At 43.5% G+C, this 15,667-nt stretch overlaps 3 protein-coding genes across 4 annotated transcripts; 2 read left to right on the forward strand and 1 right to left on the reverse strand.

Moving 5' to 3' along the window:
• The first annotated feature begins 12 nt into the window (after positions 1 to 12).
• Positions 13 to 7,428, forward strand: LOC106564898 (germ cell-less protein-like 1). Its single transcript, XM_014131397.3, has 15 exons — positions 13 to 382; positions 1,934 to 2,123; positions 2,474 to 2,597; positions 2,701 to 2,797; positions 3,430 to 3,527; positions 3,686 to 3,798; positions 3,893 to 3,958; positions 4,371 to 4,455; positions 4,574 to 4,664; positions 4,789 to 4,929; positions 5,027 to 5,096; positions 5,667 to 5,742; positions 5,860 to 6,005; positions 6,211 to 6,298; positions 6,438 to 7,428. The coding sequence occupies exons 2-15, from the start codon at positions 1,948 to 1,950 to the stop codon at positions 6,576 to 6,578; spliced, it is 1,512 nt and encodes a 503-aa protein (XP_013986872.1). The 5' UTR covers positions 13 to 382; positions 1,934 to 1,947; the 3' UTR covers positions 6,579 to 7,428.
• A 216-nt stretch (positions 7,429 to 7,644) lies between these two features.
• LOC106564906 (protein FAM136A) lies at positions 7,645 to 9,131 on the reverse strand. The gene is given in 4 exon segments (XM_045690249.2): positions 7,645 to 8,240; positions 8,242 to 8,387; positions 8,494 to 8,638; positions 8,836 to 9,131. Coding segments are annotated over 3 exon segments (321 nt in total). The 5' UTR covers positions 8,629 to 8,638; positions 8,836 to 9,131; the 3' UTR covers positions 7,645 to 8,200.
• On the forward strand, positions 9,089 to 14,496 carry pcyox1 (prenylcysteine oxidase 1). Of its 2 annotated transcripts, none has more exons than XM_045690214.2 (7): positions 9,089 to 9,357; positions 9,721 to 9,865; positions 10,107 to 10,313; positions 10,426 to 10,600; positions 10,730 to 10,953; positions 11,100 to 11,252; positions 12,479 to 14,496. In XM_045690214.2, the coding sequence occupies exons 2-7, from the start codon at positions 9,751 to 9,753 to the stop codon at positions 13,147 to 13,149; spliced, it is 1,545 nt and encodes a 514-aa protein (XP_045546170.1). In that variant the 5' UTR covers positions 9,089 to 9,357; positions 9,721 to 9,750; the 3' UTR covers positions 13,150 to 14,496. The 2 variants fall into 2 exon arrangements, with proteins under 2 accessions (XP_045546170.1, XP_013986859.1); XM_014131384.3 differs by having other exon boundaries at positions 10,730 to 10,941.
• The last annotated feature ends 1,171 nt before the right edge of the window (positions 14,497 to 15,667 follow it).

A 15,667-nucleotide genomic window follows, 5' to 3' on the forward strand; every position in this document is an offset into this window, starting at 1 on the left:
AGGCACATCATAGTTAGCAGGCTAGAAGAAGACAAATCTTGAGCCTGTGGTATCTGCATCGTTTTAGCTATGGAAAATAGGAAGACAATTTGACAATGGTTCTTGAAATATCCTTTTAAACATTACTAATGATGTTCAGGCTATTGGTAGATCGTATTTGGCCGGATTAACTAGCTCCGCAATATCTGGTGCTAAATTACCTTTTTGTCCCAAAAAATTTAGCTGAGGAGGCTTATTGTTTAGGTACTGTACTAGCTAACAGTAGCTAAGTTACGTCTGTGACCTGTCACAGCTGAGCTGGCTAGCAACATAGCTAGGCGTGCTTAAATTCATTGTCAACAAAGCTTGCTAGCCGACGGGTTTGCCTTGTTATATATATCAGGTAAATTAAGTTTCTGTATATCGTAAATTATCTAGCTATTACATGTATTAGCTACCCGGTCGTACGCTAAAGTAGCTAGCTAGCTGTGTTGTGTAGGTAGCTAGCTAAGGAGCTGTGGCAACAACAAAAACAATGATAGCTGGACACAGTGCCTGAGATTGTTAGCCTGCTACCGTTGTTAGCTACCGCAGTATTGTTGTCAGAGGACAGGACTTAATTGTGTTTATCATTTACACTATATACAAACGTATGTGGACACCCCTTCAAATTACTGGATTAGGCTATTTCAACCACATCCGTTGCTGGCAAGTGTATACGATCGAGCACAAAGCCATGCAATCACCATAGACGACAAATGGCAGTAGAATGGCCTTACTGAAGAAGTAAGACACTTTCAACGTGGCACTGTCATAGGATGCCACCTTTCCAACAAGTCAGTTAGGCAAATTTCTGCCCTGCTACAGCTGCCAATGTCAACTGTAAGTGCTGTTATTGTGAAGTGTAAACGTCTAGGAGCAACAATGGCTCAGCCACGAAGCTCACAGAACGGGACCACCGAGTGCTGAAGCGCGTAGTGAGTAAAAATCGTCTGTCCTCGGTTGCAACACTCTCTACTAAGTTCCAAACTGCATCTGGAAGCAACGTCAGCACAATAACTGTTCGTAAGGTGCTTCATGAACAGGGTTTCCATCACAATGCCAAGCGTCGGCTGAAGTGGTGTATTAGACTCGAGCAGTGAAAACGTGTTCTCTGGAGGGATGAATCACGCTTCACCATCTGGCAGTCCAATGGACAAATCTAGGTTTGGCGGATGCCAGGAAAACACTACCTGCCACAATGCATAGTACCAACTGTCAAGTTTGATGGAGGAGGAATAATGGTCTGGGGCTGTTTTTCATGGTTTGGGCTAAACCCCTTCGTTCCAGTGAATGGAAATCTTAACGCTACAGCATACAATGACATTCTAGACGATTATTTTATTCCAACTTTGTGGCAACAGTTTGGGGGAAGGCCATTCCTGTTTCAGCATGACAATGCCCCAGTGCACAAAGCAAGGTCCATACAGAAATGGTTTGTTGATATCGGTGTGGAAGAACTTGACTGCCCTGCACAGAGCCCTGACCTAAACCCCATCGAACATCTTTGGGATGAATTGGAACGCCGTACTGCGAGCCAGGCCTAATCGCCCAACATCAGTGCACGACCTCATTAATGCTCTCGTGGCTGAATGGAAGCAAGTCCCTGCAGCAATGTCCCAACATCTAGTGGAACGCCTTCCCAGAAGAGTGGAGGTTGTTATAGCCGCAAAGGGGGACCAATTCCATATTAATGCCCATGATTTTGGAATGAGATGTTCGACAAGCAGGTGTCCACATACTTTTTGTCATGTAGTGTATATAAACAACTGTGAAAGTTCTCCTGGTCTGAACCTAGATAACTTTAAGAAATAGTTACTCATCAACAAAAAAGTGACCTAATCTAGTTTACCCCTGAGTAGTGAAGCTCATGAATTACAATGCATCCATGCTGACGGTCTTGTTTTGTGTGTAGTGTACAGGGGAGAGATGGGCACCCTGGGCAGCCGCATGCAGGCCTCCTCCCAGGATCCGGAGGAAGCAGTTGAGACTGCATGTGCCAGTGGCAAGCATGGATGTGAGTGCAGAAAGAGGAAACGGACTGCACACTGCGACTGTGACAGTGAGCCTGATGAGGAAGATGCCTTACTGGACACACCACGGAGGTGAGAAGAGCCATACGCATACACACAACTTCATGAACACAGGTGCCCCCCCCCCCCCCCCCCCCCCCCCCCACACACACACACACCACACAGCAAAACAGAGTAAGAGAAAAACACACTAAAGGTCTACACAAACAGAGCCCCGTTTGCGGCACGCACTACGTAGTTCCACGTACATGTGTGCGGCAGAATTTTTGGAACGCGACGCTGTCTACTCTGTTTGCGTAGACTATGTAGAGAGCCCTTCACAGCACAGGTGAGGTATTCACACATCTTTCATGTCTTTCATATGGCCAGCCTGTTTCTAACCTTGGCCTGCCCTCTGCTGGTTTGTTTTGGAATTGTAACAGGAAGAAGCTAAAGAGCACTTCTAAGTACATCTATCAGACCTTGTTCCTGAACGGCGAGAACAGTGACATCCGCATCTGTGCCCTTGGGCAGGAGTGGAACCTGCACAAAGTCTACCTGTGCCAGGTTAGTGCACTGTTCTGTGTACACTACACACTGAAGTCTCAACAAAGCCAATGCCTGTGACTCATTCCACTCCCTCTCTCCTCCCTGTGTTTTAATTATGTAGTCAGGGTATTTCTCCAGCATGTTCAGTGGATCCTGGAAGGAGTCCAACATGATGGTCATACCGTTAGAGATCCCAGACCAGAACATCGACACAGAGGGTGAGGACTTAAGTCACTCTCAGGCAGTGTTGTAGTCGAGTCACTAAACCTTGAGTCCAAGTCGAGTCTAGAGGTCCCTATGGCTGGAGTCCGAGTCATCAATGGTCGAGTCACGAATAAAAACTCGATACTAGTATTGTTTTCAATTTCTTAAAGCACTTTGTGTTTCTTAACCAGGCAAAGCTAAACAGTTGACTGGTGGTTACGGGGAAGCAGGACAGTCGCTTGCGCGATGTGTCGCTTAGCCGATGATCGAAGCGGAGCCTGCCTGCCTACTTGTCTGCCCACAATCATCACTTGCTCCCCTGCAGCTCACCAGCTGATGTCGGCTGCGTGTGCCAGGTGTGGCGCATCCTTTCCACTGCTAGAGAACAGAACCCTTGCAGATATGTGCACCCAGTGCTGCTAAAATTCTGCTTATCATAGTAGCCAGTCCAAGTGCAGATACAAGTCACGAGAAAGGAGAATCCCAGTCACTAATGGTTGAGTCACAAGTCATCAAAATCGGGACTCGAGTCGGACTCGAGTACTACAATACTGCTGTCAGGAATAAAATACTACAAATCGCTTTGTTTATGTCACTGAACTTCTTTTTTGCAGTTACTATACACATTTGTTGTGTGTGTTTTTAGCTCTGCAGGTAGTGTTTGGATCTCTGTACCGGGATGATGTTCTGATCAAGCCCAGCAGGGTGGTCAGTATCCTAGCAGCAGCTTGTATGCTCCAACTGGTCAGTAGATGGTCATTATCACACTACAGTATATTTTACATGGAATGTAACTGTATATAATGTTGAGATGATAGTGATATGTGTGGGTTGAAAGTTACTGGAATGGAATTTTCTGAATGATAATAGATGATCAAAGCCATGCCTTTGTGTCTTTGCAGGATGGTCTGATCCAGCAATGTGGCGAGACCATGAAAGAGAACGTTAGTGTCAAGACTGTGTGTGGCTATTACTCTTCTGCCAGCATCTACGGCCTGGACTCTGTTATGAAGAAGTAAGCCCCATCATTACACTCCTATTGAATAATATTACACATTTTAATTATTTTCGTCTCGCTCTACATGCTTATGCTTGTGTGTCTGCTGCAGGTGTCAGGAATGGCTCCTCAATAACCTCATGACCCATCAGAATGTTGACCTGATGAAGGAGCTAGGGTGCGTCTCTTTAATGTTTTCATATTTTTCCCTAGGGCTCATACACTATATATACAAAAGTATGTGGACCCTTCAAATTAGGGGATTCGGCTATTTCAGCCATTCCCATTGCTGACAGGTGTATAAAATTGAGCACACCGCCATGCAATCTCCATAGACAAACATTGGCAGTAGAATGGCCTTACTGCAGAGCTCAGTGACTTTCAACGTGGCACCGTCATAGGATGACACCTTCCCAACAAGTCAGTTCATCAAATTTGTGCCCTGCTAGAGCTGCCCCGGTCAACTGTAAGTCACTACCGAGTTCCAAGCTGCCTCTGGAAGCAACGTAAGCACAAGAACTGTTGTACATACTGGTAATAGAGGCTACGTGTTGTGTGGTCAGTGAGCGGGGTGTGTGCTGTATCTGCAGAGCGGACGTGATGGAACCGCTGATCCAGTCGTCTGACCTCTTCGTCATGCAGGTGGAGATGGACGTCTACACAGCCCTGAAAAAGGTACTACTTCAGCCTTTTGGGCTGTCTCTACTGTAAGGAAGACCGTAGATTTATCTCCCCCTTCCCCATTTGTTCGTTCTCATTCATACCCTCTCTTTGTAACTCTCCCTCTCCTCAGTGGATGTTCCTTCAGCTCAATCCATCCTGGGACGGTCCCATCAAGCAACTGCTGGCTGACGCTGACACCTGGCTTTGCAAACGCAGAACTGGTACGTTCTGTTCCACAGTGCATGTCATAGCTAGCTACAAGCCTATCTGAACAAGGGGTTTTAGAATAGACAGACGCTGGCTGACCAGTCTTTTCTAATGGACCTTACGTGCATGCTGTTGCAGAGTTGGGAGAGGAGGAGCCCTTCTTAAAAACAGAGGACGGCGCTCCCTTTACTCCCGTCTTCAGTCACGTGCGCCTTCAATACATCATCAACGACCTGGCGTCTGCACGCATCCTGGAGAGAGACAACATTCTCCCACCCGGTAAGGTTGATGATTGGATAGTGGTTTATGTTTCACATTCACTTAACTGTTTTTGTAGTCATTTTTGATCTACTCTGTTCAACTCCTCATACCACAGATTGGCTGACTTCCGTGTACAAGAGCCAGTGGTTTGCCATGCTACGGACGGAGCACGACAATGACAATGGGTGAGAACTGGAGCTCCAAACCAGCAATATCGCACCATGACAACATTAATGCCAATCTGCCACTTTCAGTGACTGAAAATATATTTCCGCTAGAATAGAGCTCGCCAGCTTGTAGTCCTAAAACCCTGAAATGAGTTACCTCTGGTTCGTTCGGCCACCCCATGGCGGAAATTAATGGGGAAAGAATAGGGTTTTGGGATAAACGCTGAAAATAAGTTCTGAGGTTAACACCGGTTTAGGAGATCTTATAGGTTTTGTTCTGTGAGATAATATCAGTCAGTTAACATGACCTTTATGAATTATGAAGCCTTTATGTGCTTTGTTTTTTATTTATTACATAAACGCTTCAAAATTCACAAAAAGTGACATTAGCTGACGAAGATAATTTCACAGAACAAAATGTATAAGATCTCCTAAGCCTGTGTTTACCACAGACCTTATTTTCCACGTTTAACCAAAAAGAAACATTAATTTCTACGTAGGCATTGTCCAATGAACCATGGCAGAGTTGATGCCTTCAAAAAGACGCCATTACTATTTATTTCTATAGTAAGACATTTGTGTTTGTAGTCCACAGGATGCCAACAAGGAGGAGTTTGAGTCAAGCAGTATGAGGTGTGGCAGGAAACTGACCAAAGATGGAGATGTGAGTCAAACGATTAGTCTCTGTGTAATAAGGAAATGATTTATTCTGAATCATATAATAAGCACTTAAAAGCAAAGATAAAATAAGAGGATGTTTTAACTTTTTATTCTTGCTTAGTACTGTTGGCGGTGGACAGGTTTCAACTTTGGCTTTGACCTGCTAGTGACCTACACCAACCGCTTCATAGTGTTCAAGAGGAATACACTGAGCCAGCCATGTGGGGGAGCTGTGAGTCTGCAGCCTCGGAGGCATCTAGCATACAGGTTAGTGTTCCACGCTGCAGACAGGACCTAGACTGTGATCAGCACAACACGCATAGGACAGCTATAGATTTCAAAGGTTGGCAGTGCATTGTGTGTGTAGTAGTAATGGTATAATTATGTTCTGTATAACTGCCACGTGATTTACATGTGCTCTGTCAGGCCTGACTAGCCCCTCACCTGTCATTCGCTGTTCATCTCTGTTCAGGTTACGCCTGGCCTCCTTTGATAATAGTGGGAAGCTGGTGTGTAGTCGATCTACTGGTTACCAGCTTCTCACCCTGGAGAAAGACCAGGTCAGTCAGACCACACATAATCTACGTTCTGAAACTTTCCTCCCCTCTTGAAATTAACACATCTCGGTCTTAAGTATTGCCTGAATCGGATGAAATAATTATGGCTGTAACTTACATTCTACTCCTGTCTCTTTTCCAGGAGTATGTGGTGATGAACCTGGACAGTCGGCTCTTGTCGTTCCCCCTCTATGTGTGCTGTAACTTCCAGTATACATCTCCTCATATGGACCGCCGTCCTGATGCCCCTGAACCAGAGAGCAGCGCCCGCAGTGTATCCTGATATCAGCTCCACACCCTCAACCAGCCCCCCTGCCCCAGGCTGTGGCCCACAGCTTCTACCCCACACAGCCCTGGCATCTGCATGCTCTTTAGCCCAGTCTATTGTGTTTTGGGATACGTTGTTTTTCAAAAATATTCATTGTTCTTCAGTTTATGGTTATTTGATTTCATTCATTTGATATGCCTTTTTATATTTATTTTGCTTTTTTAATGAAAGAAAAAAAACTTACACTGCCAATAAATAGTCCACACGGGTGGGCTGTGGTGCTATCAGAAGTGTGACCATGGTCATCTCTCACAGGGAATTATCCATTACTATCTATGTAATTACTAACACATACGGTATTGCTAGTTGAGTATGTTGGCCACTAGTGGGTCTGAATTAGATGTGAATTTCAAATACCTATGGCAGAATATGGTGCTGCTTTTAAACTTTCAAAATATTACTTTAATTTCTAGTCTACATTTTGGATAATTGTAATATACCTGCCTTAATGTATTGTAAGATGTTGTGCATATTGATTTATTTTGGACCAAAGTTACATGGCAGTCTTGACAATAGTTTACTGATCTGTCAGTTTCCTCAACAGTGGGGGCTTACCTTCACACTTTGCAGTCATTCATATCGTATTGCTGCATTGTCGAATGAACCTGCAAGTAAGCATTTCGTTGGACAGTGTATACCATGTGTATCCTGTACATATGACTAATAACTTGTGCTGTAATATCCTCACTGAAATGCTGTCAATTAGTTCACCGTTAGTGTCTGTGCATACATTTGTACATTATACAGGTTTCACTATGCTGTACATGCTTAGTTATTAAAACTGGTGTTTTCAAAAGCTGTATAAGGTGTGTGTGTTGCATTATAATTCACATTTTGATGACTTGCCAAAAGACGCAGCTAAAGAATTTCAGGCTAAAATATATTACCAATGCAATTCCTCCCTTTTTACCATAGTTTACATTTTTATATAAAAAAAACTGATGGAGGGAAAGTTTCACAGAACAGGTTGCAGATATTAAGAGCACAGTCACAGGCAGAATAAAGACAATCATACAACAGCTAGGTTATCAGGAAATGTAATAAATTACCCTCACACACAGTTCACGAATAGCAGTATTTTGATGTTAGACAATTCTGTGGTCACAGGCCTGCTGAGAACATTCATCTGGCATGTCTCTGGTCTAAGTTAAACCAATAAACAGTAAGTGCTCCACACAGAAACATGTAGGCCAACCAGTTTGCAAGGGATCTGTAGTTTCTTCTGACTGAGCAGAGGTATATCCCCACCACCCTTGCTGACATGGACTCAAATCTCACCCTTGCAAGCTGTAAACCCCAAATGTCCTTTTCCCTCACTGAGGTATTGGATCTGCCATTTCAGTGTTACGCCTAGGATTTTTTCCAGCAGTTAGTGTGGAGAGGGGGGGTTATGGGGTCTTCCTTGGGCATACATCAATGCATCTATTATTCAAATGCATATAGGGGAAACACTGCATTTCCAATTGTTTAGATATCCTTGCTGTTATTACAGTCCGAGAGTAAACTTTATGAACCCCTTTGTCACTGTAGCATGGAGTCCAAGATGTCTCGTGCATCTGCTGTACGCTCTCCCCTTCTCACTGTGGAATAGAGTTCAGGTTCTCTTTGAGTCTGTGTCATGCTGGGGATCAGGTTGACATGGTCATCTACACAGCTGCCCACACAGTTCTCCATCAGGGCCCGCACGGCTGGCTCCTTGGCCCCAGAGTCCAACAGGTCCCTGGCCTTGTCATTACAGTGCATGGTGCACCTGGTCAGCCGGTCCTGGGCATGGAGAGTCAGAAAAATAATCACAATCAAGCTACACATTCTCTGTATCGGCTGTCACAAGATATTCAAGTTGTTATCAACTAAAACAAAAAATACTCACCTGAAATTTCTCCAGTTCATTGGTCACTAGTCCTTGGGCCTGAGCCAGAGGGGTGTTGCAGTGTTCAATACAATTGTGCACCTGTGACATGGAGTCTATGGAGCGCTCGCAGCACTCTGCACTGCACTTCAACATGAGACCCTGGCTACATTATGCACAAGAAAGATTTTCTTACATTTTTGAACTGGGCACCTGATAAGCCCAAGTGTTGACAATTACAGGTTGCAAATGATGTACGCATGGAGAAAGAGAGGGTGATTTGTTGATAATGCACTGCACAATATACTGGATTATATTGGATGTTTTGAACATAGCTGAAATTGCATTTACATGACCACTTACTTGCATCTTGCGAATGTGGTTCCGTTCTAAACTTTGAACCATATCCTCAATGGTTTTCAGTACACGAGCTTGATGTGCCTCTGTCATCTCAAATGTTGCTCTCATTTGAGTGACTATTTAAGCTGAACTGTTAGAAGATAACGTTTAGCTACGATGCACAGCTGAATAACAGCCACACCAATTACATACGATAAGTTATTGCAAGATTAGAAGGCTGAAAGCATGCCTCTCCGTTCTAATACAAACAACGTCACATCCACTCTAGCTTCCGGCATTATCTTGGTAATTTCCGGTTCCCAATATGGTACCGACGTGACCGAAGTCTCCGCTTTGAAGTCTTAACTTTAAATTTAAAATACTGTGCGGGATCTATATTTGTTTCTCAGCGACTTATTTGACCAAATTACGAGTTAGATAAGTCAATAGCTTGCTTCGTTTTTAAAATCATTTGTAAACTCGTAGCTAGTAAAACTTCATTGTGAACTCCTTGAGAAGTCTTCACCTCTACTGACATTTGAAATGGTGAGCAGTGTACACTTATCAGTTATCAGACCTTTTTAATTGTCTGATTTTAGCCAAATAACTAAGAGGGGTCATATCATTTATGTTTTTAAGATATCAAACAGTAAAAAATGCCCATCTCCATGAAAGACTGCTCCTCAAAAGATCAAGTGTGCTGCCCTTTGACCCAGAGAGATTAACACATTTATTGAAAACACTGATAGTACACATGTCACCACCAGTCTATGCTGTCTGTCCTTAATTGACCCAGCAATTCACACAATCATATTAAAGTGACATGTTTCTGACTACTGATCAGGTGTGAATGTGTAGCCTATGTTATTTTTGTAATTGAAATATGTTTTTTTTTTTATCTCTACTCAGATAACCTTTCTTGAAAGGAATTGAATACCCATGATGATTTCAAGAACCATGTCAATCAGGGCACTCCTGTTCTTGGGGCTCTGTCAAGCTGGACGGAGGAGTCTAGCCTCAGCTCCAGAAGACAAAGATCCACCCAAGAGGATAGGTAAACCAATCCTAGTCCAGACTCCACATTCCATTGTCAATGGCATCCAGTGTTGTGTGGCTACACACTAGTACATCCGTTCTGCATAGGTGTGTTCACAAATCTCCATGAATTTAGTTCTATTGGCCCAGAGAGCATTTCTATTACACATATTTACATGACACACATTTTTTCACTTATGAATTGTTCATTTTACTCCCCTTGGACCTCTAATGACATTGCGGTTTCATTCTATTACCAGCTGTGGTTGGAGCGGGCATCGGTGGCACAGCAACAGCTTACTTCCTGAGACAGGAGTTTGGGGCAGCGGTGAAGATCGATGTGTTTGAGCCAGGCACTGTGGGGGGGCGACTGGCCACCCACAACATGGGGGACTATGAGTACGAGACGGGGGGCGCAGTTATCCACCCTCTAAATCTGCACATGAAGCACTTCCTTGAAAGACTAGGTGAGACATGTTGGCCTATGAGAGACACACTTGCTTGTTCCTGAAAGATTGCAGTACACATGCACAGACAGTCTAATGACACACATCTTTATTTCTCCCCTGTTTCTCTCAGGCCTTTCCCAGAGGCGGGATGTCCCTGGAAAAATGGCCATCTTCAATGGAAAAGAGCTCATCTTTGAAGAGAGTGACTGGTTTATTGTGAACTTCCTGCGCCTGCTTTGGCGGTACGGGTTCAACTTCCTGCGGATGCAGATGTGGGTGGAAAGTGTTCTGGATAAGTTCATGAGGTGAGACTTTAGTTTCTGCTACCTGTCTATTTACAACTGAGCAGTCAAAACCTTTGAAAATTATGAAATTATTAATGAGAGAAGAGTGCTAATTGTAGGTATGTGATGTTTTGGTTCTTGTTTTTCCAGAATCTACCAGTACCAGCAGTTTGGCTACTCCTTCACCAGTGTGGAGAAGCTCCTGCATGCAATGGGTGGTGACGATTTCCTCACACTAGCCAATCAGACACTGGAGGAGGCCATGTTGGGGGAGGGCTTTTCTCAGAGCTTCCTCAACGACGTTGTGGCACCTGTCACCCGTGTGAACTATGGCCAAAGTGTGCGCATCAATGGATTTGTGGGTAGGTTTTTAGGTAACAAAAAGAAATGCACACCAAAGTGGTCTGATAAGTGGTTCTGAGTGCTCTTATGTGGCCATCCAATCAAATGTTTTTTATCTTGAAAACATAAGGAAACTGAACTAATCCTTGTGAAATGTGTGGTGTGATGTTGTCTCCAGGGGCGGTGTCTCTAGCAGGGGCAGACCCAGGCCTGTGGGCAGTGGACGGAGGTAATAAGAAGGTGTGCTCAGGACTCCTGTACCACAGCAAGGCCGAGCTCATCCCAGCACGAGTCACTGCTATCTCTGTCAAGTTGCGACCATCTAAAGCAGGTACATACACTGAGTGTACAAAACATTAAAGTGAGATCAATAAAGGACCATAGCTTTCACCTGGATTCACCTGGTCAGTCTATGTCATGGAAAGAGCAGTATGATCCCATATTGATGTCACTTGTTAAATCCACTTCAATCAGTGTAGATGAAGGGGAGGAGACGGGTTAAAGAAGGACGTTTAAGCCTTGAGACATGGATTGTGTATGTGTGCCATTCAGAGGGTGAAGGGGCAAGACAAAATATTTAAATGCCTTTGAACGGGGTTTGGTAGTAGGTGCCAAGTGCACCAGTTTGAGAGTGTCAAGAACTGCAACTCTGCTGGGTTTTTCACACCCAACAGTTTCCCTTGTATCGAGAATGATCCATCACCCTAAGGACATACAGCCAACTTGTCACAACTGTGGGAAGCATTGGAGTCAACATGGGCCAGCATCCCTGTGGAATGCTTAATACCATGTAGAGTCCATGCCCCGACAAATAGATGCTGTTTTGAGGGCAAAAGGGGGTGCAATTATGTGTATATATACACAAATGCCTCAAGTAACTAACAGCACAGGTACTTAGTACATAAATCTGCAAGTTATATAAAATCTGTTCTGTAGCTGCTAAGGGTCTACTCAAATCAAATGTTATTTGTCACGTGTCGAATACAACAGGTGTAGACCTCACAGTGAAATGCTTACTTACAAGTCCTTAACCAACAATGCCGTTTTAAGAAATAATAAGTGTTAAGTAAAAAAATGGAGGCTATATACAAGGGGTACCGGTACAGAGTCAATGTGCGGGGGCACCAGTTAGTCCAGGTAATTGAGGTAATATGTACATGTAGGTAGAGTTAAAGTGACTATGTATATATAATAACAGAGAGTAGCAGCAGCGTAAAAGGGGGGGGGGGGGGGGGCCAGGCAATGCAAATAGTCTGGGTAGCCATTTGGTTAGATGTTCAGGAGTCTTATGGCTTGGGGGTAGAAGCTGTTAAGAAGCCTTTTGGACCTAGACTTGGTGCTCCAGTACCGCTTGCCGTGCGGTAGCAGAGAGAACAGTCTATGACTAGGGGGTCTTTGACACTACCGTCTGTAGTGCCTTGCGGTCGGAGGCCGAGCAGTTGCCATAGCAGGCAGTGATGCAACCAGTCAGGATGCTCTCGATGGTGCAGCTGTAGAACTTTTTGAAGATCTGAGGACCCATGCCAAATCTTTTCAGTCTCTCTTTCCTGTTCACAGGTATCACAGCCAGTCTTTATGAGGTAAACTATGTTGGGGACTCTGGCTCCGCCCATTCCCTGTATGACATAGTGATTGTGGCCACACCTCTCCACCAGGGAAAGTCTGACATCACCTTTGCAGGCTTCTCCCCGCCCATCCCCTCCCAGTACCCTGGGCGCTACCACCAGACTGTCACCACCCTGGTCCACGGCCTCCTCAACGTGTCCTACCTGGGCACCTCTGAGAAGCCCTCTACCTTCAGTGTGTCAGACGTTCTCACCACAGACACCAAGGGCTCCATCATCAACAGCCTGAGCTCTATTGACCCTGTGCACATCCCACCAAGCTACTTACGCCCGCCAGCCAGCGAGAGCAAGGTGTGGAAGGTGTTCTCTCCTCAGCCTCTGTCCCAGGAGCAGCTCCGGGACATGTTCCTATCATGGGACTCCACCTCAGAAACGAAGTGGCTGGCGTACCCCGCTTACAATCCACCTCACCGTAGGACCCCTCCGTTCATCCTCCATGAGCGCCTGTACTACCTGAATGCTGTGGAGTGGGCAGCCAGCGCCATGGAGATGAGCGCCATCTCAGCCAGGAACCTGGCACTGTTGGCACATCACCGCTGGAACTCCCAGGTGGGCAGAATCGATCAGGAGGACCTGCACACACGTCTGAGAGGAGAGCTTTGAAAAGGGAGGGAGGGACAACAGAGGTGGAGAAAAGTAATAATATACAGCAATAATATCAGTCAGAGATATTTCACACTAAAACACTCCTGCGTACGTGAACAGTAGTATTGGGTGTTCTTCCCAATTATGAAGCTATATCCATTGACCCACTATATTGATATATTTTGATTTGAAAAATTCAACTGAAATAATATCAACTGCAACATTAGCACATCATTTTCATCAGATATTCAGGAGATATTCTAATACTGTGCTGAATAGAATGATCACTGTGACATCAGCATAGCGAGCTATGCTATACTGCAGGGTAAAAGTACAATTATTGTTTAATATGTTCATGCATTGGGTTTTCACATATAAAGCTGCACTAGATGGTGCTGCTAACTTTCTGCGTTTCTAAATGTGTCAAATACATCTGGATGAGGTACCCTGTGGCTCCTCTAGACCCACGTATGTCTTCATGCTGCGTCTCAAGCTCTCTACCTCTGGCGTAGTGTTGAAAAGGTTGTAAAGCAAATTGGTTGGTGAAATGTAAGCGGCTGTGCAATTGAATAGTTCTTGCAAGGAAAATTGGCCAACAGATTATTGCAAAGTTTTTGGTGTTATACAATTATGAATACACCCATGAAGAACAAACCCCTATTCGCACTGATCATTTGATGTCATTTGAAAATGTACTATAGTCTATTTACATATTTCTAAATTGTGCCTTTTAAATTACTAAGCAATGCTCTTTATATCTGGGAATCCGCCTTTCTACTTGCTTTCAGAAAATATTTAGTCTCTGTTTTTGGCATGTTTTAGGTATGTTTATGTCATCTATGTGATGAGCAAATTGTGCCATGAAACTAGTCTTCCATTGGGACCAAAGTGAAATATAAGAACACAAAGTAAATCTATTTTACTGTGAGTGATAAGTATCCTTCAGAAAATATTGTCTTCTATTCTGGGAGGTAAATTTCACGTGTCTCTGTAATTTGTCTAGAATGACTCTGAAAATAATCGTTGTTGGTTTAGCCTTTCTAACACACTTTTTGAGGTTTTTGGGGTTTCTATGTGTTTGTGATAATGTGTTAGATACTGTACAACCATAGAAAATGGTGCACTTTGATATATAGAATATGACAAATTTTATAGCAAAATTCCCAGACGTTTAGACATTAACTATATTGATGGAAGAGGGACAGTATTTTGAAATCAGCTGATTTGACTCCCAAATGTTGGCATGGAAATGCAAGCTTTTGTAAACTAATTTGAAATCAGAGTTTGTAATTGCGATATGTTTTATGCTGTATTTGACATGGTCTTCTATGGATTTCCAGGAAAAATTAAATGACTTCAATCTTGTTTTGTCCATTTTTTGTAAATAGGAGACTTGGGGACTTGAAATCAATGTTTACAATCAGAATAAAGAGATAACACTGAAGTGATGAATGTCATCTTTAATTAAACAATACATGTTCTGCCAGGCCCCAAAGGTGCAAATAGCCACATGTTCTTCAACAAACTGGACATTCAAAGCACAAACCACATTTTCTTATTTGCAGATAACGCCATTTGCCCTGTGTTGTGGAGTAGTTCCACTACATGTCGTTCAACTAGTAATTTAACTACATTTTGCATTAGCTTGGCAGTAGTTAACTAAATTAAAATCATCGTAGTGTTTTCGGTAGTAGAACTACTTCAACTACAGTCAACACACACTCACTTTCTGGTTGTCACACTGATCTCATTGCACTGTTAACATCTGACTCCAGAGTGATGTGTTCTTGAATTCATAACTTTGTATTATATGACATTTAAAGATTTAGATAACATTTTTCATGAGGTAGTTTTGATGTAGTAAAGGTAACACTTTTCTCTTAAGGGTAGCTTTACCTTCCAGTGTGAAGTAATTGGTAGCCTTGTAAACTATATTTTGAAGGTTGCTTCATACAGTTGAAGTCGGAAGTTTACATACACCTTAGCTAAATACATTTAAACTCAGTTTTTCACAATTCCTGACATTTAATCCTGGTAAAAATTACTGTCTTGGGTCAGTTAGGATCACCACTTTATTTTAAGAATGTGAAATGTCAGAATAATAGTAGACAGAATGATTTATTTCAGCTTTAATTTCTTTCATCACATTCCCAGGGGGTCAGAAGTTTACATACACTCAATTAGTATTTGGTAGCATTGCCTTTAAATTGTTTAACTTGGGTCAAATGTTTTGGGTAGCCTTCCACAAGCTTCCCACAATAAGTTGGGTGAATTTTGGCCCATTCCTCCTGTAAGAGCTGGTGTAACTGAGTCAGGTTTGTAGCCCTCCTTGCTTGCACACGCTTTATCAGTTCTGCCCACATATTTTCTATAGGGTTGAGGTCAGGGCTTTGTGATGGCCACTCCAATACCTTGACTTTGTTGTCCTTAAGCCGTTTTGCCACAACTTTGGAAGTATGCTTGGGGTCATTATCCATTTGGAAGACCCATTTGCGATGAAGCTTCAACTTCCTGACTGATGTCTTGAGATGTTGCT

The sequence above is a fragment of the Salmo salar genome, chromosome 01 (genome assembly GCF_965601325.2).
Source record: "Salmo salar chromosome 01, fSalSal1, whole genome shotgun sequence".
NCBI lineage: Eukaryota > Metazoa > Chordata > Actinopteri > Salmoniformes > Salmonidae > Salmo > Salmo salar.